This window comes from Amblyomma mixtum, chromosome 5, assembly GCF_055824585.1.
Source record: "Amblyomma mixtum isolate Tamu chromosome 5, ASM5582458v1, whole genome shotgun sequence".
NCBI classification, from domain to species: domain Eukaryota; kingdom Metazoa; phylum Arthropoda; class Arachnida; order Ixodida; family Ixodidae; genus Amblyomma; species Amblyomma mixtum.
The window spans coordinates 167,013,266-167,035,640 of record NC_143016.1 but is presented as its reverse complement, the minus strand read 5'-3'; the positions used below and the strand labels follow the sequence as shown (position 1 = coordinate 167,035,640).

Here is a 22,375-nt window from a genome sequence, read left to right as displayed (position 1 = left end):
CACCTGGACACTAACCACAGATTAACCACGACGTCATGTTAATCGGTCGACGCTATTGGCGGTGGGGTCTCCTCTGAGGGGCATTTGCCACTTTGTCCTTGAGTTGTATACGAGCATATCCAACTGGAACTCACTTGACCTCCCCCAAGCCTATATCACCTGGACATTAACCACGGACTAACCACGACGTCATGTTAATCGGTCGACGCTATTGGCGGTGGGGTCTCCTCTGAGGGACATTTGCCACTTTGTCCTTGAGTTGTATACGAGTATAGCCAACTCGAACTCACTTGACCTCCCACAAGCTTACATCACCTGGACACTAACCTCGGATTAACCACGACGTCATGTTAATCGGTCGACGCTATTGGCGGGGGGGTCTCCTCTGAGGCGCATTTGCTACTTTGTCCTTGAGTTGTATACGAGTGTAGCCAACTGGAACTCACTTGACCTCCCACAAGCTTACATCACCTGGACACTAACCACGGATTAACCACGACGTCATGTTAATCGGTCGACGCTATTGGCGGTGGGGTCTCCTCTGAGGGGCATTTGCCACTTTGTCCTTGAGTTGTATACGAGCATATCCAAATGGAACTCACTTGACCTCCCACAAGCCTACATCACCTGGACATTAACCACGGACTAACCACGACGTCATGTTAATCGGTCGACGCTATTGGCGGTGGGGTCTCCTCTGAGGGGCATTTGCCACTTTGTCTTAGAGTTGTATACGAGTATATCCAACTGGAACTCACTTGACCTCCCACAAGCTTACATCACCTGGACACTAACCACGGATTAACCATGACGTCATGTTAATGGGTCGACGCTATTGGCGGGGGGGTCTCCTCTGAGGGGCATTTGCCACTTTGTCCTTGAGTTGTATACGAGCATATCCAACTGCAACTCACTTGACCTCTGTTATAGTATTGTAAGTGGGCGAGCTTGGAAGCGCATGCCGAAACGGGTCACCGACGTGCCCTGAGGAGGGCGCGGGAAGGGGCGCCCGTAAAGCGACAGTACACGTTGCTGGCGGAAGTCAAACTGGCTCCTCTCCTTGAAAAGCGAGGGAGCGTTTATTTCCCTTTCCCTTCTTTCCCGTGCATCTGGGTCCGCTGACTTGGGGAATCGTCACACTCCTCCCTTTGTTATGAAGCCTGCTGCACGGCACTGGTGTCGAGCGGCGCTTGTTTACGCCTCTATAGTCCGTAGTAGATAAAAGGCCTCCGGACCCGGGAAGACCGACGAAGCTGGGGGTGCAAAGGAGCCGCACTTGACTGCTGTTGCGGCGCCGAGGCTGTTGTAGACGGCTCGGTGCTTAATGAGCAGCGAGGTGGGCACAACTGTTCCGTGTCCGTTGTCGCTGCCAGTGCAGGAAGAGGCTCCTCGTCGTCGGAGAGAACGCCGGGGGTCCTTCGCGGTCGCACATGGTCCGCGTGTCTGTTCCACAGCGTTCCGTCTTCGAGCTGTACTTGAAGCGACGAAGAACTTGTGGGATGGCGAACCGTTCCGGCAATCCAAGCTGGGCCTGGTCGGAAGTTTCGAACAAAGACGGGCTCGCCGGACGAAGGCAAAGAGCTTTTGCGTGCGTTGCTGTCGCAGCGCATCTTTTGCTTCAATTGTTTGAAGTCCACATGCGCCCTTAGGATGGGGTGCATTCGTTGAATGGGCGTTTGCAGTTGCCTGCCTATAAGGAGCTCAGCGGGAGGGGACCCAGTAAACGCGTGCGGCGTTGTTCTGTAGGAAAGCAGGATCCTGTCGATGTTTGTTTGGAAATCTCCAGGCGCTGCCTTCTTGAGCTTCCCCTTAATTGTCTGCACGACGCGTTCCGCTGCTCCGTTCGATGCCGGGTGGTATGGCGGGATAAGAATACGCCGTATGCCGTTCTTGCTCAAGAAGTCAGCGTACTTCTCGCTGGTGAATGCGGTGCCGTTGTCGGAGACAATGATGTCTGGAATGCCATGTGTGGAAAATATGCTTCGCAGGCATCGAATTGTGCCGTCCGCTGATGGTGCATGAACGGGAACCACCTCTACCCATTTAGAGTAGGCATCGACTAGGACGAAAAAGTAGTGTCCTTGAAATGGACCACCAAAGTCGACATGCAGTCTAGACCATGGTTTCTTCGGAAACGGCCACGGATTAGAGTGTGCTTTCCTTCCCATTCTCTGGTGTTTTTGGCCTTTGAATGTGCCTAGACCCTCTGAAAATACGTCCTTGTAGCAAGTCAGCAGCTCATCAATGCTCCTAAGTGAGTCAACGGATCGGACTTCATTGAGGTTCAGCTGCAGCGCACTGATCCAGTTTCGTCCGAGAAGAGTTGGACACTGGTCTGGAGCTACAAACAAAGGCAGTGTTGCCTCTCTTCGCCCGAACTGGACTGGAACGGTAACCTTGCCCTTAACGGGCGTCAGTCTTCCGCAATAACTCTTCAGAATCACGTCTGATGGATCTACTGAGAGCTCAGGAAACCGCTGTTGGAATGCGGTCTCCCCTATTACGGAGACACTGGCCCCCGTGTCCAGCTCCATTCTAAGAGGTCTGCCTGCGACTTGTAAAACTGCGACAAACGGAGGAATTATTTGGTCGCTTTTCATCTGCCACGTCTCGTAGACCTGTGACTGGATTTCAGGAAGATTTACACTCTCTGCAAGGCTGTGAACTGGCTGCTTTTGTTGCCTCTGCGTATTGTGCTTCATTGACACGTTCTTTTGCTTCGTGTCGGTAGCCCTTGAGCGGCATACTCTGGCCAGATGCCCGATCTTGCTGCATGCGTTGCACCGGGATTTTGCGTGCCGGCATACTGTTGCGTAGTGCGGCTCTCCACAGCGATAACAACTTATCGTCTGTTTCATTTGTGCTCGCATCGCACTGTGAACTGGCTGCGCTTCGGCCATACCCTGGGCTTGCATCAACATGCTTGAGTCTTTTTTCGCCGTCTCGATTGCAACTAGGACCTTGACTGCAGACTCGAACGTCAGGTTTGGCTCTTCAAGCATGCGCCGTTGCATTGGCGCGTCATTAATGCCGCAAACGAGTCTGTCCCGCAGCATGTCAGAAAGGAAGGTGCCGTACTCACAGTTTGCTGAAAGCTTTTTCAGTGATGCGATGTAGTCGCTGACAGATTCATCCGGTTGACGAGAGCGACTGTTGAATCTGAAGCGGCAGACCACCACGGAAGGCTTAGGAATGTAGTGGCCCGACAGCATGGTGAATATCTCGTCAATGGAGACTTGATCTGGAGTCTTAGGCGTCAGCAGGCTCCGTAGTAAGGAGTAGGTGCTGGACCCGCAGCATGCCAGGAACACGGACGGACCTTTTCTTCTCCTCTGGAACACTGTTGGCGTCGAAGAAGAGCTTGACTCGCTCCAAGTACTCTGTCCAGGCTCCTCCTTCCCCGTGGAATGGCTCCAATGCTCCGTAGGTCGGCATGGTTGCAGATGATGCGATGCCGGAAAACTTTTACCTCGTCGCCAGAATTGTTATAGTATTGTAAGTGGGCGAGCTTGGAAGCGCATGCCGAAACGGGTCACCGACGTGCCCTGAGGAGGGCGCGGGAAGGGGCGCCCGTAAAGCGACAGTACACGTTGCTGGCGGAAGTCAAACTGGCTCCTCTCCTTGAAAAGCGAGGGAGCGTTTATTTCCCTTTCTCTTCTTCCCCGTGCAGCTGGGTCCGCTGACTTGGGGAATCGTCACAACCTCCCACAAGCCTACATCACCTGGACATTAACCACGGACTAACCACGACGTCATGTTAATCGGTCGACGCTATTGGCGGGGGTTCTCTTCTGAGGGGCATTTTCCACTTTGGATTAGAGTTGTATACGAGTATATCCAACTGGAACTCACTTGACCTCCCACAAGCTTACATCACCTGGACACGAACCACGGACTAACCACGACGTCATGTTGTTCGGTCGACTCTATTGGCGGGGGGGGGTCTCCTCTGAGGGGAATTTGCCACTTTGTCCTTGAGTTGTATACGAGTGTAGCCAACTGGAACTCACTTGACCTCCCACAAGCCTACATCACCTGGACACTAACCACGGACTAACCACGACGTCATGTTGTTCGGTCGACTCTATTGGCGGGGGGGGTCTCCTCTGAGGGGCATTTGCCACTTTGTCCTTGAGTTGTATACGAGTGTAGCCAACTGGAACTCACTTGACCTCCCACAAGCCTACATCACCTGGACACTAACCACGGACTAACCACGACGTCATGTTGTTCGGTCGACTCTATTGGCGGGGGGGTCTCCTCTGAGGGGCATTTGCCACTTTGTCCTTGAGTTGTATACGAGTGTAGCCAACTGGAACTCACTTGACCTCCCACAAGCTTACATCACCTGGACACTAACCAAGGACTAACCACGACGTCATGTTGTTCGGTCGACTCTATTGGCGGGGGGGGGTCTCCTCTGAGGGGCATTTGCCACTTTGTCCTTGAGTTGTATACGAGTGTAGCCAACTGGAACTCAGATGACCTCCCACAAGCTTACATGACCTGGACACTAACCACGGACTAACCACGACGTCATGTTGTTCGGTCGACTCTATTGGCGGGGGGGGGGTCTCCTCTGAGGGGCATTTGCCACTTTCTCCTTGAGTTGTATACGAGTGTAGCCAACTGGAACTCACATCACCTCCCACAAGCCTACATCACCTGGACACTAACCACGGACTAACCACGACGTCATGTTGTTCGGTCGACTCTATTGGCGGGGGGGGTCTCCTCTGAGGGGCATTTGCCACTTTGTCCTTGAGTTGTATACGAGTGTAGCCATCTGGAACTCACTTGACCTCCCACAAGCCTACATCACCTGGACACTAACCACGGACTAACCACGACGTCATGTTGTTCGGTCGACTCTATTGGCGGGGGGGTCTCCTCTGAGGGGCATTTGCCACTTTGTCCTTGAGTTGTATACGAGTGTAGCCAACTAGAACACACTTGACTTCCCACAAGCTTACATCACCTGGACACTAACCACGGACTAACCACGACGTCATGTTAATCGGTCGACGCTATTGGCGGTGGGGTCTTCTCTGAGGGACATTTGCCACTTTGTCCTTGAGTTGTATACGAGTATAGCCAACTGGAACTCACTTGACCTCCCACAAGCCTACATCACCTGGACACTAACCACGGACTGACCTAGACGTCATGTAAATCGGTCGACGCTATTGGCGGGAGGGTCTCCTCCGAGGGGCATCTGCCACTTTGTCCTTGAGTTGTATACGAGTATAGCCAACTGGAACTCACTTGACCTCCCACAAGCCTACATCACCTGGGAACTAACCACGGACTAACCTCGACGTCATGTAAATCGGTCGACGCTATTGGCGGGAGGGTCTCCTCCGAGGGGCATTTGCCACTTTGTCCTTGAGTTGTATACGAGTATAGCCAACTGGAACTCACTTGACCTCCCACAAGCCTACATCACCTGGACACTAACCACGGATTAACCACGACGTCATGTTAATCGGTCGAAGTTTTTTTTCGGGATGGTCTCTTCTGAGGGGCGTTTGCCACTTTGTCCTTCAGTTGTATATGAGTATAGCCAACTGGAACTCACTTGACCTCCCACAAGCCTACATCACCTGGACACTAACCACGGACTAACCTAGACGTCATGTAAATCGGTCGACGCTATTGGCGGGAGGGTCTCCTCCGAGGGGCATCTGCCACTTCGTCCTTGAGTTGTATAAGAGTATAGCCAACTGGAACTCACTTGACCTCCCACAAGCCTACATCACCTGGGAACTAACCACGGACTAACCTCGACGTCATGTAAATCGGTCGACGCTATTGGCGGGAGGGTCTCCTCCGAGGGGCATTTGCCACTTTGTCCTTGAGTTGTATACGAGTATAGCCAACTGGAACTCACTTGACCTCCCACAAGCCTACATCACCTGGACACTAACCACGGACTAACCACGACGTCATGTAAATCGGTCGACGTTTTTTTTCGGGATGGTCTCTTCTGAGGGGCGTTTGCCACTTTGTCCTTCAGTTGTATACGAGTATATCCAACTGGAACTCACTTGACCTCCCACAAGCTTACATCACCTGGACACTAACCACGGATTAACCACGACGTCATGTTAATCGGTTGACGCTATTGGCGGGGTGTCTCCTCTGAGGGGCATTTGCCACTTTGTCCTTGAGTTGTATACGAGTATATCCAACTGGTATACCACTTGACCTCCCACAAGCGTACATCACCTGGACACTAACCACGGATTAACCACGACGTGATGTTAATCGGTCGACGCTATTGGCGGTGGGGTCTCCTCTGAGGGGCATTTGCCACTTTGTCCTTGAGTTGTATACGAGTATAGCCAACTGGAACTCACTTGACCTCCCACAAGCTTACATCACCTGGACATTAACCACGGACTAACCACGACGTCATGTTAATCGGTCGACGCTATTGGCGGGGGTTCTCCTCTGAGGGGCATTTTCCACTTTGTCTTAGAGTTGTATACGAGTGTAGCCAACTGGAACTCACTTGACCTCCCACAAGCCTACATCACCTGGACACTAACCACGGGTTAACCACGACGTCATGTTAATCGGTCGGCGCTATTGGCGGGGGTTCTCCTCTGAGGGGCATTTTCCACGTTGTCCTTGAGTTGTATACGAGTATAGCCAACTGGAACTCACTTGACCTCCCACAAGCTTACATCACCTGGACACTAACCACGGATTAACCACGACGTCATGTTAATCGGTCGACGCTATTGGCGGGGGGGTCTCCTCTGAGGGGCATTTGCCACTTTGTCCTTGAGTTGTATACGAGCATATCCAACTGGAACTCACTTGACCTCCCACAAGCCTACATCACCTGGACATTAACCACGGACTAACCACGACGTCATGTTAATCTGTCGACGCTACTGGCGGGGGTTCTCCTCTGAGGGGCATTTTCCACTTTGTCTTAGAGTTCTATACGAGTATATCCAACTGGAACTCACTTGACCTCCCACAAGCTTACATCACCTGGACACTAACCACGGATTAACCACGACGTCATGTTAATCGGTCGACGCTATTGGCGGGGGGGTCTCCTCTGAGGCGCATTTGCCACTTTGTCCTTGAGTTGTATACGAGTATAGCCAACTGGAACTCACTTGACCTCCCACAAGCTTACATCACCTGGACACTAACCACGGATTAACCACGACGTCATGTTAATCGGTCGACGCTATTGGCGGGAGGGTCTCCTCTGAGGCGCATTTGCCACTTTGTCCTTGAGTTGTATACGAATGTAGCCAACTGGAACTCACTTGACCTCCCACAAGCCTACATCACCTGGACACTAACCACCGACTAACCACGACGTCATGTTAATCGGTCGACGCTATTGGCGGGGGGTCTCCTCTGAGGGGCATTTGCCACTTTGTCCTTGAGTTGTATACGAGTATAGCCAACTGGAACTCACTTGGCCTCCCACAAGCTTACATCACCTGGACACTAACCACGGACTAACCACGACGTCATGTTGTTCGGTCGACTCTACTGGCGGGGGGGGGTCTCCTCTGAGGGGCATTTGCCACTTTGTCCTTGAGTTGTATACGAGTATATCCAACTGGAACTCACTTGACCTCCCACAAGCTTACATCACCTGGACACTAACCACGGACTAACCACGACGTCATGTTGTTCGGTCGACTCTACTGGCGGGGGGGTCTCCTCTGAGGGGCTTTTGCCACTTTGTCCTTGAGTTGTATACGAGTATATCCAACTGGAACTCACTTGACCTCCCACAAGCTTACATCACCTGGACACTAACCACGGATTAACCACGACGTCATGTTAATCGGTCGACGCTATTGGCGGGGGGGGGGTCTCCTCTGAGGGGCATTTGCCACTTTGTCCTTGAGTTGTATACGAGTATAGGCAACTGTAACTCACTTGACCTCCCACAAGCTTACATCACCTGGACACTAACCACGGGTTAACCACGACGTCATGTTAATCGGTCGACGCTATTGGCGGGGGGGGGTCTCCTCTGAGGCGCATTTGCCACTTTGTCCTTGAGTTGTATACGAGTGTAGCCAACTGGAACTCACTTGACCTCCCACAAGCTTACATCACCTGGACACTAACCACAGATTAACCACGACGTCATGTTAATCGGTCGACGCTATTGGCGGTGGGGTCTCCTCTGAGGGGCATTTGCCACTTTGTCCTTGAGTTGTATACGAGCATACCCAACTGGAACTCACTTGACCTCCCCCAAGCCTATATCACCTGGACATTAACCACGGACTAACCACGACGTCATGTTAATCGGTCGACGCTATTGGCGGTGGGGTCTCCTCTGAGGGACATTTGCCACTTTGTCCTTGAGTTGTATACGAGTGTAGCCAACTGGAACTCACTTGACCTCCCACAAGCCTACATCACCTGGATACTAACCACCGACTAACCACGACGTCATGTTAATCGGTCGACGCTATTGGCGGGGGGTCTCCTCTGAGGGGCATTTGCCACTTTGTCCTTGAGTTGTATACGAGTATAGCCAACTGGAACTCACTTGACCTCCCACAAGCTTACATCACCTGGACACTAACCACGGACTAACCATGACGTCATGTTGTTCGGTCGACTCTACTGGCGGGGGGGGGTCTCCTCTGAGGGGCATTTGCCACTTTGTCCTTGAGTTGTATACGAGTATATCCAACTGGAACTCACTTGACCTCCCACAAGCTTACATCACCTGGACACTAACCACGGATTAACCACGACGTCATGTTAATCGGTCGACGCTATTGGCGGGGGGTCTCCTCTGAGGGGCATTTGCCACTTTGTCCTTGAGTTGTATACGAGTATAGCCAACTGGAACTCACTTGACCTCCCACAAGCTTACATCACCTGGACACTAACCACGGACTAACCACGACGTCATGTTGTTCGGTCGACTCTACTGGCGGGGGGGGTCTCCTCTGAGGGGCTTTTGCCACTTTGTCCTTGAGTTGTATACGAGTATATCCAACTGGAACTCACTTGACCTCCCACAAGCTTACATCACCTGGACACTAACCACGGATTAACCACGACGTCATGTTAATCGGTCGACGCTATTGGCGGGGGGGGGGTCTCCTCTGAGGGGCATTTGCCACTTTGTCCTTGAGTTGTATACGAGTATAGGCAACTGTAACTCACTTGACCTCCCACAAGCTTACATCACCTGGACACTAACCACGGGTTAACCACGACGTCATGTTAATCGGTAGACGCTATTGGCGGGGGGGGTCTCCTCTGAGGCGCATTTGCCACTTTGTCCTTGAGTTGTATACGAGTGTAGCCAACTGGAACTCACTTGACCTCCCACAAGCTTACATCACCTGGACACTAACCACAGATTAACCACGACGTCATGTTAATCGGTCGACGCTATTGGCGGTGGGGTCTCCTCTGAGGGGCATTTGCCACTTTGTCCTTGAGTTGTATACGAGCATATCCAACTGGAACTCACTTGACCTCCCCCAAGCCTATATCACCTGGACATTAACCACGGACTAACCACGACGTCATGTTAATCGGTCGACGCTATTGGCGGTGGGGTCTCCTCTGAGGGACATTTGCCACTTTGTCCTTGAGTTGTATACGAGTATAGCCAACTCGAACTCACTTGACCTCCCACAAGCTTACATCACCTGGACACTAACCTCGGATTAACCACGACGTCATGTTAATCGGTCGACGCTATTGGCGGGGGGGTCTCCTCTGAGGCGCATTTGCTACTTTGTCCTTGAGTTGTATACGAGTGTAGCCAACTGGAACTCACTTGACCTCCCACAAGCTTACATCACCTGGACACTAACCACGGATTAACCACGACGTCATGTTAATCGGTCGACGCTATTGGCGGTGGGGTCTCCTCTGAGGGGCATTTGCCACTTTGTCCTTGAGTTGTATACGAGCATATCCAAATGGAACTCACTTGACCTCCCACAAGCCTACATCACCTGGACATTAACCACGGACTAACCACGACGTCATGTTAATCGGTCGACGCTATTGGCGGTGGGGTCTCCTCTGAGGGGCATTTGCCACTTTGTCTTAGAGTTGTATACGAGTATATCCAACTGGAACTCACTTGACCTCCCACAAGCTTACATCACCTGGACACTAACCACGGATTAACCATGACGTCATGTTAATGGGTCGACGCTATTGGCGGGGGGGTCTCCTCTGAGGGGCATTTGCCACTTTGTCCTTGAGTTGTATACGAGCATATCCAACTGCAACTCACTTGACCTCTGTTATAGTATTGTAAGTGGGCGAGCTTGGAAGCGCATGCCGAAACGGGTCACCGACGTGCCCTGAGGAGGGCGCGGGAAGGGGCGCCCGTAAAGCGACAGTACACGTTGCTGGCGGAAGTCAAACTGGCTCCTCTCCTTGAAAAGCGAGGGAGCGTTTATTTCCCTTTCCCTTCTTTCCCGTGCATCTGGGTCCGCTGACTTGGGGAATCGTCACACTCCTCCCTTTGTTATGAAGCCTGCTGCACGGCACTGGTGTCGAGCGGCGCTTGTTTACGCCTCTATAGTCCGTAGTAGATAAAAGGCCTCCGGACCCGGGAAGACCGACGAAGCTGGGGGTGCAAAGGAGCCGCACTTGACTGCTGTTGCGGCGCCGAGGCTGTTGTAGACGGCTCGGTGCTTAATGAGCAGCGAGGTGGGCACAACTGTTCCGTGTCCGTTGTCGCTGCCAGTGCAGGAAGAGGCTCCTCGTCGTCGGAGAGAACGCCGGGGGTCCTTCGCGGTCGCACATGGTCCGCGTGTCTGTTCCACAGCGTTCCGTCTTCGAGCTGTACTTGAAGCGACGAAGAACTTGTGGGATGGCGAACCGTTCCGGCAATCCAAGCTGGGCCTGGTCGGAAGTTTCGAACAAAGACGGGCTCGCCGGACGAAGGCAAAGAGCTTTTGCGTGCGTTGCTGTCGCAGCGCATCTTTTGCTTCAATTGTTTGAAGTCCACATGCGCCCTTAGGATGGGGTGCATTCGTTGAATGGGCGTTTGCAGTTGCCTGCCTATAAGGAGCTCAGCGGGAGGGGACCCAGTAAACGCGTGCGGCGTTGTTCTGTAGGAAAGCAGGATCCTGTCGATGTTTGTTTGGAAATCTCCAGGCGCTGCCTTCTTGAGCTTCCCCTTAATTGTCTGCACGACGCGTTCCGCTGCTCCGTTCGATGCCGGGTGGTATGGCGGGATAAGAATACGCCGTATGCCGTTCTTGCTCAAGAAGTCAGCGTACTTCTCGCTGGTGAATGCGGTGCCGTTGTCGGAGACAATGATGTCTGGAATGCCATGTGTGGAAAATATGCTTCGCAGGCATCGAATTGTGCCGTCCGCTGATGGTGCATGAACGGGAACCACCTCTACCCATTTAGAGTAGGCATCGACTAGGACGAAAAAGTAGTGTCCTTGAAATGGACCACCAAAGTCGACATGCAGTCTAGACCATGGTTTCTTCGGAAACGGCCACGGATTAGAGTGTGCTTTCCTTCCCATTCTCTGGTGTTTTTGGCCTTTGAATGTGCCTAGACCCTCTGAAAATACGTCCTTGTAGCAAGTCAGCAGCTCATCAATGCTCCTAAGTGAGTCAACGGATCGGACTTCATTGAGGTTCAGCTGCAGCGCACTGATCCAGTTTCGTCCGAGAAGAGTTGGACACTGGTCTGGAGCTACAAACAAAGGCAGTGTTGCCTCTCTTCGCCCGAACTGGACTGGAACGGTAACCTTGCCCTTAACGGGCGTCAGTCTTCCGCAATAACTCTTCAGAATCACGTCTGATGGATCTACTGAGAGCTCAGGAAACCGCTGTTGGAATGCGGTCTCCCCTATTACGGAGACACTGGCCCCCGTGTCCAGCTCCATTCTAAGAGGTCTGCCTGCGACTTGTAAAACTGCGACAAACGGAGGAATTATTTGGTCGCTTTTCATCTGCCACGTCTCGTAGACCTGTGACTGGATTTCAGGAAGATTTACACTCTCTGCAAGGCTGTGAACTGGCTGCTTTTGTTGCCTCTGCGTATTGTGCTTCATTGACACGTTCTTTTGCTTCGTGTCGGTAGCCCTTGAGCGGCATACTCTGGCCAGATGCCCGATCTTGCTGCATGCGTTGCACCGGGATTTTGCGTGCCGGCATACTGTTGCGTAGTGCGGCTCTCCACAGCGATAACAACTTATCGTCTGTTTCATTTGTGCTCGCATCGCACTGTGAACTGGCTGCGCTTCGGCCATACCCTGGGCTTGCATCAACATGCTTGAGTCTTTTTTCGCCGTCTCGATTGCAACTAGGACCTTGACTGCAGACTCGAACGTCAGGTTTGGCTCTTCAAGCATGCGCCGTTGCATTGGCGCGTCATTAATGCCGCAAACGAGTCTGTCCCGCAGCATGTCAGAAAGGAAGGTGCCGTACTCACAGTTTGCTGAAAGCTTTTTCAGTGATGCGATGTAGTCGCTGACAGATTCATCCGGTTGACGAGAGCGACTGTTGAATCTGAAGCGGCAGACCACCACGGAAGGCTTAGGAATGTAGTGGCCCGACAGCATGGTGAATATCTCGTCAATGGAGACTTGATCTGGAGTCTTAGGCGTCAGCAGGCTCCGTAGTAAGGAGTAGGTGCTGGACCCGCAGCATGCCAGGAACACGGACGGACCTTTTCTTCTCCTCTGGAACACTGTTGGCGTCGAAGAAGAGCTTGACTCGCTCCAAGTACTCTGTCCAGGCTCCTCCTTCCCCGTGGAATGGCTCCAATGCTCCGTAGGTCGGCATGGTTGCAGATGATGCGATGCCGGAAAACTTTTACCTCGTCGCCAGAATTGTTATAGTATTGTAAGTGGGCGAGCTTGGAAGCGCATGCCGAAACGGGTCACCGACGTGCCCTGAGGAGGGCGCGGGAAGGGGCGCCCGTAAAGCGACAGTACACGTTGCTGGCGGAAGTCAAACTGGCTCCTCTCCTTGAAAAGCGAGGGAGCGTTTATTTCCCTTTCTCTTCTTCCCCGTGCAGCTGGGTCCGCTGACTTGGGGAATCGTCACAACCTCCCACAAGCCTACATCACCTGGACATTAACCACGGACTAACCACGACGTCATGTTAATCGGTCGACGCTATTGGCGGGGGTTCTCTTCTGAGGGGCATTTTCCACTTTGGATTAGAGTTGTATACGAGTATATCCAACTGGAACTCACTTGACCTCCCACAAGCTTACATCACCTGGACACTAACCACGGACTAACCACGACGTCATGTTGTTCGGTCGACTCTATTGGCGGGGGGGGGTCTCCTCTGAGGGGAATTTGCCACTTTGTCCTTGAGTTGTATACGAGTGTAGCCAACTGGAACTCACTTGACCTCCCACAAGCCTACATCACCTGGACACTAACCACGGACTAACCACGACGTCATGTTGTTCGGTCGACTCTATTGGCGGGGGGGGTCTCCTCTGAGGGGCATTTGCCACTTTGTCCTTGAGTTGTATACGAGTGTAGCCAACTGGAACTCACTTGACCTCCCACAAGCCTACATCACCTGGACACTAACCACGGACTAACCACGACGTCATGTTGTTCGGTCGACTCTATTGGCGGGGGGGTCTCCTCTGAGGGGCATTTGCCACTTTGTCCTTGAGTTGTATACGAGTGTAGCCAACTGGAACTCACTTGACCTCCCACAAGCTTACATCACCTGGACACTAACCAAGGACTAACCACGACGTCATGTTGTTCGGTCGACTCTATTGGCGGGGGGGGGTCTCCTCTGAGGGGCATTTGCCACTTTGTCCTTGAGTTGTATACGAGTGTAGCCAACTGGAACTCAGATGACCTCCCACAAGCTTACATGACCTGGACACTAACCACGGACTAACCACGACGTCATGTTGTTCGGTCGACTCTATTGGCGGGGGGGGGTCTCCTCTGAGGGGCATTTGCCACTTTCTCCTTGAGTTGTATACGAGTGTAGCCAACTGGAACTCACATCACCTCCCACAAGCCTACATCACCTGGACACTAACCACGGACTAACCACGACGTCATGTTGTTCGGTCGACTCTATTGGCGGGGGGGGTCTCCTCTGAGGGGCATTTGCCACTTTGTCCTTGAGTTGTATACGAGTGTAGCCATCTGGAACTCACTTGACCTCCCACAAGCCTACATCACCTGGACACTAACCACGGACTAACCACGACGTCATGTTGTTCGGTCGACTCTATTGGCGGGGGGGTCTCCTCTGAGGGGCATTTGCCACTTTGTCCTTGAGTTGTATACGAGTGTAGCCAACTAGAACACACTTGACTTCCCACAAGCTTACATCACCTGGACACTAACCACGGACTAACCACGACGTCATGTTGTTCGGTCGACTCTATTGGCGGGGGGGGGTCTCCTCTGAGGGGCATTTGCCACTTTGTCCTTGAGTTGTATACGAGTGTAGCCAACTGGAACTCACTTGACCTCCCACAAGCTTACATCACCTGGACACTAACCACGGACTAACCACGACGTCATGTTGTTCGGTCGACTCTATTGGCGGGGGGGGTCTTCTCTGAGGGGCATTTGCCACTTTGTCCTTGAGTTGTATACGAGTGTAGCCAACTGGAACTCACATGACCTCCCACAAGCTTACATCACCTGGACACTAACCACGGACTAACCACGACGTCATGTTGTTCGGTCGACTCTATTGGCGGGGGGGGGGGTCTCCTCTGAGGCGCATTTGCCACTTTGTCCTTGAGTTGTATACGAGTGTATCCAACTGGAACTCACATGACCTCCCACAAGCTTACATCACTGGACACTAACCACGGACTAACCACGAGGTCATGTTGTTCGGTCGACTCTATTGGCGGGGGGGGGGTCTCCTCTGAGGGGCATTTGCCACTTTGTCCTTGAGTTGTATACGAGTGTAGCCAACTGGAACTCACATGACCTCCCACAAGCCTACATCACCTGGACACTAACCACGGACTAACCACGACGTCATGTTGTTCGGTCGACTCTATTGGCTGGGGGGGGGGTCTCCTCTGAGGGGCATTTGCCACTTTGTCCTTGAGTTGTATACGAGTATAGCCAACTGGAACTCACTTGACCTCCCACAAGCCTATATCACCTGGACATTAACCACGGACTAACCACGACGTCATGTTAATCGGTCGACGCTATTGGCGGTGGGGTCTCCTCTGAGGGGCATTTGCCAGTTTGTCCTTCAGTTGTATACGAGTATAGCCAACTCGAACTCACTTGACCTCCCACAAGCTTACATCACCTGGACACTAACCTCGGATTAACCACGACGTCATGTTAATCGGTCGACGCTATTGGCGGGGGGGGGGTCTTCTCTGAGGCGCATTTGCCACTTTGTCCTTGAGTTGTATACGAGTGTAGCCAACTGGAACTAACTTGACCTCCCACAAGCTTACATCACCTGGAAACTAACCACGGATTAACCACGACGTCATGTTAATCGGTCGACGCTATTGGCGGTGGGGTCTCCTCTGAGGGGCATTTGCCACTTTGTCCTTGAGTTGTATACGAGCATATCCAACTGGAACTCACTTGACCTCCCACAAGCCTACATCACCTGGACATTAACCACGGACTAACCACGACGTCATGTTAATCGGTCGACGCTATTGGCGGGGGGGGGTCTCCTCTGAGGGGCATTTGCCACTTTGTCCTTGAGTTGTATACGAGTATAGCCAACTGGAACTCACTTGACCTCCCACAAGCTTACATCACCTGGACATTAACCACGGACTAACCACGACGTCATGTTAATCGGTCGACGCTATTGGCGGGGGTTCTCCTCTGAGGGGCATTTTCCACTTTGTCTTAGAGTTGTATACGAGTATATCCAACTGGAACTCACTTGACCTCCCACAAGCTTACATCACCTGGACACTAACCACGGATTAACCACGACGTCATGTTAATCGGTCGACGCTATTGGCGGGGGGGGGTCTCCTCTGAGGGGCATTTGCCACTTTGTCCTTGAGTTGTATACGAGTATAGCCAACTGGAACTCACTTGACCTCCCACAAGCTTACATCACCTGGACACTAACCACGGACTAACCACGACGTCATGTTGTTCGGTCGACTCTATTGGCGGGGGGGGGGTCTCCTCTGAGGGGAATTTGCCACTTTGTCCTTGAGTTGTATACGAGTGTAGCGAACTGGAACTCACATGACCTCCCACAAACCTACATCACCGATGCCGACGACCGCGGACAAGGATCCGCCTAAAAGAGACACCGAGGACGACTCCATCAAATTTTTTTTTCGGTGTAAAAATCGATTGTAGGCTGTTTCTAGGTGTACTGTTGTTTGAACGACAGCAGAAGACGCAGTATATGGTTGTCGAGACAATTGGGTTTAAAAAGAGAATTTGTTTTTACTGCTACCGGCAGTCAATTCAAACTTGTTACGTCACAACCTGTAGGATCCTGTGATCACCTACAGGAAGTAGATGGACGTGTAGTCTAGCGTTAGGGGTCGGTGAAAGAAAACGGCTTTGCCACCGCAACCTGTTTGTGAAAGCTGCTGATGATGGTAGCACCTGTATTCCAGTTTTGTTTTCCTTTCCAGCTTATAAATGCTCCGTATTTGATTAGAGTAGTCTCTTTGTTACTAGAATGCAGTATCCCATAGATACAGGCTATCTTCATTCCGACCTTCAGAAGTGGAATGTGGCCCTTAATATTCGCTAACTGAAATCTGCTACACATTGGAGCTTCCCCAAAAAACATTGGACTAACATCATTACCACTTGGAGTTTGTCAATTCACCCTCGCCTTGCCATCTGCTAGCCGTCCTGGTTAGCTTAGTTGGTAGAGCGACTGCTCCGGACTGGCGATGGTCCCAGGTTCGATCCTTGGACCAGGACGAATTTTATTCAACTGCGAATCTTCCAAGAAGGCTACTTAGCTTTCCTTTGTAGCCGTATCGCTGCGCTTAGGTGGATGCTAATGAGGAATTACTCCGTAAGTTAAGCTAATCTCTTGCCAGAATTTACAGCCCGTACGCCTGTCGATTCTGTCAATATAAAAAGAAACTTAAGAAGGAACGATGCAGCCTGCAGTCCCATTCAGGACTGCGTTGCTATAGGAGACATAAGCCAGCCTATATTCTCACCTATTTTTCGTCCTCCCAGAAGGCGCACCTGATCGCAGCCAAGTTCACGCGTGCCACCCTGAAGGGCGCCAGACTAAAGTCGTGCACCATGGGCAACCCCACTGGCCCATCCGAAGACAACGCCGACTTCAAACGTAGGCACCTCTTTCACACTCTCACTGAACCGCACCAGTGGGGCTACTGGCATTTCAGCTTTCATGTGGCATTATATAAATGGCGCTGGAAAGCGCTTATCGCGATGTAATTTTCCAAACAAGCTAGACTTACTTTACAGCTTTGGCATCACACTGCGACAAGCAACGCTGAATGCTTCAGAGTGGCGTCACGGACAACATCAATTACATCATGCGCGGTCTACTGGTCAGTAAGACAAATGAACGAATAAGCGAATATGTATACGTTCAAAAACGGAAACAGCTGTGGCTGCACCTCTTGTTACAGGTGGGAACCGACCTATGGGTTTTTTTTTTACTTTATTTCTGCGGCACTAGCCGCCGCGGTGGCACAGTGCACTTTATGACGCTCGGCTGCTGTCCCGAAAGGCGTTGGTTCTATCCCGGCGCCGGCGGTCGAATTTCAGTGGAGAGAAATTCCAGAGGCCCGTGTGCTGTGCGATGTCAGTGCACGTTAAAGAACCCCAGGTGGTCGAAATTTCTGGAGCCCTCCACTATGGCGTCTCTCATAGCCTGAGTCGCTTTGGGACATTGAGCCCCTGTAAACCGTTTTTTTTTTCATAATACCGCACAGATGGCAAGTTTCGAAATAATTTGAATAACTTCGGCTTGAAGTTTGCCACGGTTTCCAGCTGACGTTTGCCTTGGTCTGCAGAGAATGGGCGCTAAATGCATTTCATGCCTGAGACATTCAGTGTCTTGCCCCACCAGCTATAGCCAGGCCCCTTCAACGAAATCCTGTCGTTGGTGGCTGCATGAAATGATGAGCAAGGTGACATGACTGATGCACTGTTGCAGGGCGCATGACCAATGTGGCCCACTCGTGGCCCGTTAAACCCCCACAGACAACAAATCATTTCTTCGGCGGCACCGATGTTACGCGAGTTCCAACCGCCGTGTGGCGCTTCGGTCTGCGCAGAGGCGAATCTGTTGGGCGCTGTGCTGGACGACAGCAAGATGTACGGCGTCAACATGAAGGGCGCCATGCTGAAGAACGCCAGCATGCGCAACTGCGACGCGCGAAACGTCAACCTTTCCGACGCCAACGTGGAGGTGAGCCCCGATCCTCTGGAGGGCCGCCATAGTTTATGGCTTGTGTGCACGCTTTTCAGAGAACTGTACAATGCCGTGTCGGACCTCTCGGCCTTTCTTCAGAGCTCTCATTTATTTATCCAGGCAGAGCAGAACGGTGGGGCTAAAAACAAACATGCAGAAAACCAAAGTAATGTTCAACAGTCTAGCAAGGGAACGACAGTTCGCAATTGGTGGCGAGGTGCTGGAAGTAGTAAGAGGATATGTCTATTTAGGGCAGGTAGTGACAGCTGATCAGGATCAGGAGAGGGAAATAACTAGAAGAATAAGAATGGGGTGGAGCAGATATGGCAGGTTCTCTCAGATCACGAATGGCAGTTTGCCAATATCCCTCAAGAGAAAAGTATACAACAGCTGTATCTTACCGGTACTCACCTACGGGGCAGAAACGTGGAGGCTAACAAAGAGGGTTCAGCCTAAGTTAAGGACAACGCAGCGAGCTATGGAAAAAAAATGATAGGTGTAACGTCAAGAGATCGGAAGCGGGCGGAGTAGGTGAGAGAACAAACGCGGGTTAATGACATCCTAGTTAAAATCAAGAAGAAGAAATGGGCTTGTGCAGGGCATGTAATGCGAAGGCAAGATAACCGCTGGTCCTTAAGGGTAACGGAGTGGATTCCAAGAGAAGGCAAGTGTAGCAGGGGGCGGCAGAAAGTTAGGTGGGCGGAAGAGATTAAGAAATTTGCGGGGATACGGTGGCCGCAACTGGCGAAGGACGGGGTTAATGGAGAGACATGGGAGAGGCCTTTGCCCTGCAGTGGGCGTAGTCAGGCTGATGATGATGATGATTCCCTTACCGTCACTAAAAAAATGGATCAGTGACTTGACGGGCACCGGTTGTGCTGGCAATGGTGAAGACGCTTATTCATTCATAGCTTTGGAGGGCTGTATCCACTTGGCTGCCGAGCCCCAGGACACGTATTTGAATCCCTGCTGCATTTTGATGGCGGCGAAATGCACAAACGGGATGTCAGTACATGTTGAAAGACGCCAAGTTACTGCCTAGTCCACCACTATAGCGCCTCTTACAGCGCGTGAGCAAAGTTGTATGTTAATCCCCACATACCGTGCCATATACCATTGAAGTCGTCAAAGAGCCCATGACGAGGGCAGCGTCAGGGTTATGTTTAGAAATATGAGTCGTTGGCTTTTTGGGGTTTCTGAAACTCTGTTCGTTTTTCTTCAACTGCTGGTGAGGACGATTAAGCTTTGTTTTAAATTTTGTCTCATAAATGACGGAAACTGACTGGTGCAGGTCGCGCAAACTACGACGTGCTTTTCTGGCAGCTGAACGATGGCCGGCGAAAGTGAATGGTTAGAGAGAGAGGGAGCAGGAAAAAAAGGCAGGAACAGATAGGACACAGGATTGTATAGGAATGTGGAAAGTGTTTCGGAACTCATATGTGCACATCTATAGGAGTAGCAGAGTACACGAGAATTAGCGCTGTATTGCAGTTTTAACGCGACAGTGCTAAAGTTACGCAGAAAAAATGGCGGTGGTTTAGCTCTGGTTAAACCTGGAAGATGGCGAAAGCAACGAGGAGAGAGAGAGAGGCGATGGAGAGCGCGCGGCAGCGCGGCGGCTCCGGCACGCTAGCTATGCGCCGCTACTGCGCATGCGCAACTGGCGAGCGCGGCGGCGGCGCCTCTGAATCACCCGTGCAGCGACGGCGGCGGCGCGTCAGTGTGCGCCGTGTGACGTCACTGCTCCTCGCGCATGCGCAGCATGGCCTTTCCTCAGCACCGCGAAATGGCTCGGCGACTCGCGTAGTGTTGCTTTCGCAATAAAATCCGGCGTTGTCGGCGTTGTGAGCGAAAAATAGGGTGGCCACCCGTCGGGCCACCAGTGTCCCAGTGTCACGTGACCCTGTGACGTCATTCCAACCTGCCCACCGGATGGTGAGCAAACTGACCACCGTGGCAGGGGGCTGTTAATGACTGATCGCGAGAGAGTTTGCTCGGGAAAAGCAACTCGGGTCGCACAGCCCCCCTGTGGCCTTCCATCGCAGAGCAGTGGAGCATCCCTTAACCGTTGCACCATTCCGCAAGGAGTGCTGTGGGGACTCCCAGGCACCTATGAAAGTAAAGTTGAGAGTGACCAATTTCGCATGTGAACAGGTGAAGGTGGGCTAATTGGCGGCTGACAATGGAGTGCATATTGCAAACCCCCACAACGACGAGGGACGAAGAGAGGAAAGCACAGGACAAAACGCGGCACTTCAACTAAGGTTTACTATAAGGAAAACCATATTTATACAAGATTCGTAATCACACCTGATAAACAGCAGGCACCATCACATTATACAGGCACGTGGGCGCGCGTGGCACAAATTAGAATCTAGATAGTTGAATTATACAGGCACGTGGGCGCGCATGGCACAAATTAGAATCTATATAGTTGAATTATTTCTTGAATAAGGATACTGAAGTGGTGCTTATGCACCGGTCGTCTTCTTTTCTTATGCAGTAGGCTTCAAAAATTTCCCTGCTAAGCTGGGTCGTTAATTTTTTGAGGACAATTGTGTCGCGGAACCAGGGCGTGCATTTGCGACAATGGCGACAATGTTTTGCCAGTTCCCCGCCATTGATTCAACGGCTGCGCGATGCTCCTGAAGTCTAACATTCAGGCAACGTCCTTAGTTGAAGTTCCGCGTCTTCGTCGTTTTGCGCGGCTGCAATATGCACTCCATTGTTCGTTCGCATGTGAAGGCATTAATTCCTTAAAGGTCAAGTGTTCCCTCCAATTTGCTATCGGTGGCCACAAAAGGCCGCGGCTTGTAACGGAACAGTAGTTTTGTAACGGAACAGTAGTCTGCAGTCTCTGTGCGTGTACCCGCTGCAGTAAGATCGCGTTTTTACCCACCAAACCAAAAACCTCTCAGAGACGTCTCTGAGAGATTTTTGGTTTGCTGAGAAGCCATCCAGCATAGAATCATTTCGCCCTGCTTTCTCCACGCATTTCCTCTATAATCAGACTTTTTATAAGACTCGCTGCTTACTGATTGTTCACTTTAAGAGGGTTTCAAATTGGGCTAGTTGGTAGTTAACATAGTCACACATAATGGCTCTTTTGAAAAAGACGGGTCAACACAGGGGTGACACAAAGTCTGGTGCGCAAACTGTCAACTCAAGTTTTTATTGCGATGAGCACACATATGTAAGCTTTACATGTCATAACAGAAATCGCTAAAAAACAGTTAAGCAGCAATTTTGCAATCATATCAACAAGCATAAAAAAGATTTTATCCTAGCTGATCGGTTTACATTTGTTAATACTATTCCAAGTATTGCATTTCCTGTTTGGAAAGCAAAACCGAGGGGTCACGCAAGTCCCTTTTCCCGATTGTCCCTGTGTTGTCCCAAGTCTTTTTCAAAAGCGCAGTTATGTGCGACCATGATTATTCACGTTGGAATTGCCAAGATGACACTGGTTCCCAGACGGCGTATATTTGGTGTATATTCAATGCAAGCATGCTACCAAGCAACTCTAAACCAAGCTCTGTTGAACTTACAGGACTGCGACTTTGGAGGGAGCGACCTGACGGATGTGATCCTTGGAGACTGATCTGCACAGTGGGATCCCCACAAGCATTCGTGGACAGAAGTGTTTTGCATGCGCAAAATAATTGTGCAGCGCAGACTGCAATTTTCAGCGTCTGTTGTTCTTTCTTTTTGGATAACGGTCTAAAATGCCACTGCAAGCTTTGGTGTCTGTTGACAGAAGTCGATCTTCTAAACTTTGAATGAAAGCAGTAAGGCCCCACAAGCCGTGCCAAGCAGCCAAAACAATTAATGACCACCGAAAACGCTAAAGGTTCCAACAAAAGACTGAAGCCTGTTTTGAGGTTATGCTGGAACCACATGAAAACAGCGCAAACTTCACGAAGGACGCAGAAGAGGAGACGAGACACAGACGAGACAGCGCCTGTGCCTCGTCTCCCCTTTCTGCGTCCTCTGTGAAGTT

General features: G+C 51.5%; 1 protein-coding gene across 1 annotated transcript in view; it reads left to right on the top strand.

Annotated features, from left to right (window-relative positions):
• The window catches only part of LOC149344523 (BTB/POZ domain-containing protein KCTD9-like), a 201,445-nt gene extending 179,388 nt beyond the window's left edge, over positions 1–22,057 (top strand). Inside the window, exons 8-10 of the mRNA XM_089546301.1 lie at positions 17,166–17,280; positions 18,239–18,372; positions 21,926–22,057. Coding sequence (XP_089402427.1) covers positions 17,166–17,280; positions 18,239–18,372; positions 21,926–21,976 — 300 coding nt within the window. The 3' untranslated portion in view covers positions 21,977–22,057. The remainder of the gene's footprint in view (positions 1–17,165; positions 17,281–18,238; positions 18,373–21,925) is intronic.
• The last annotated feature ends 318 nt before the right edge of the window (positions 22,058–22,375 follow it).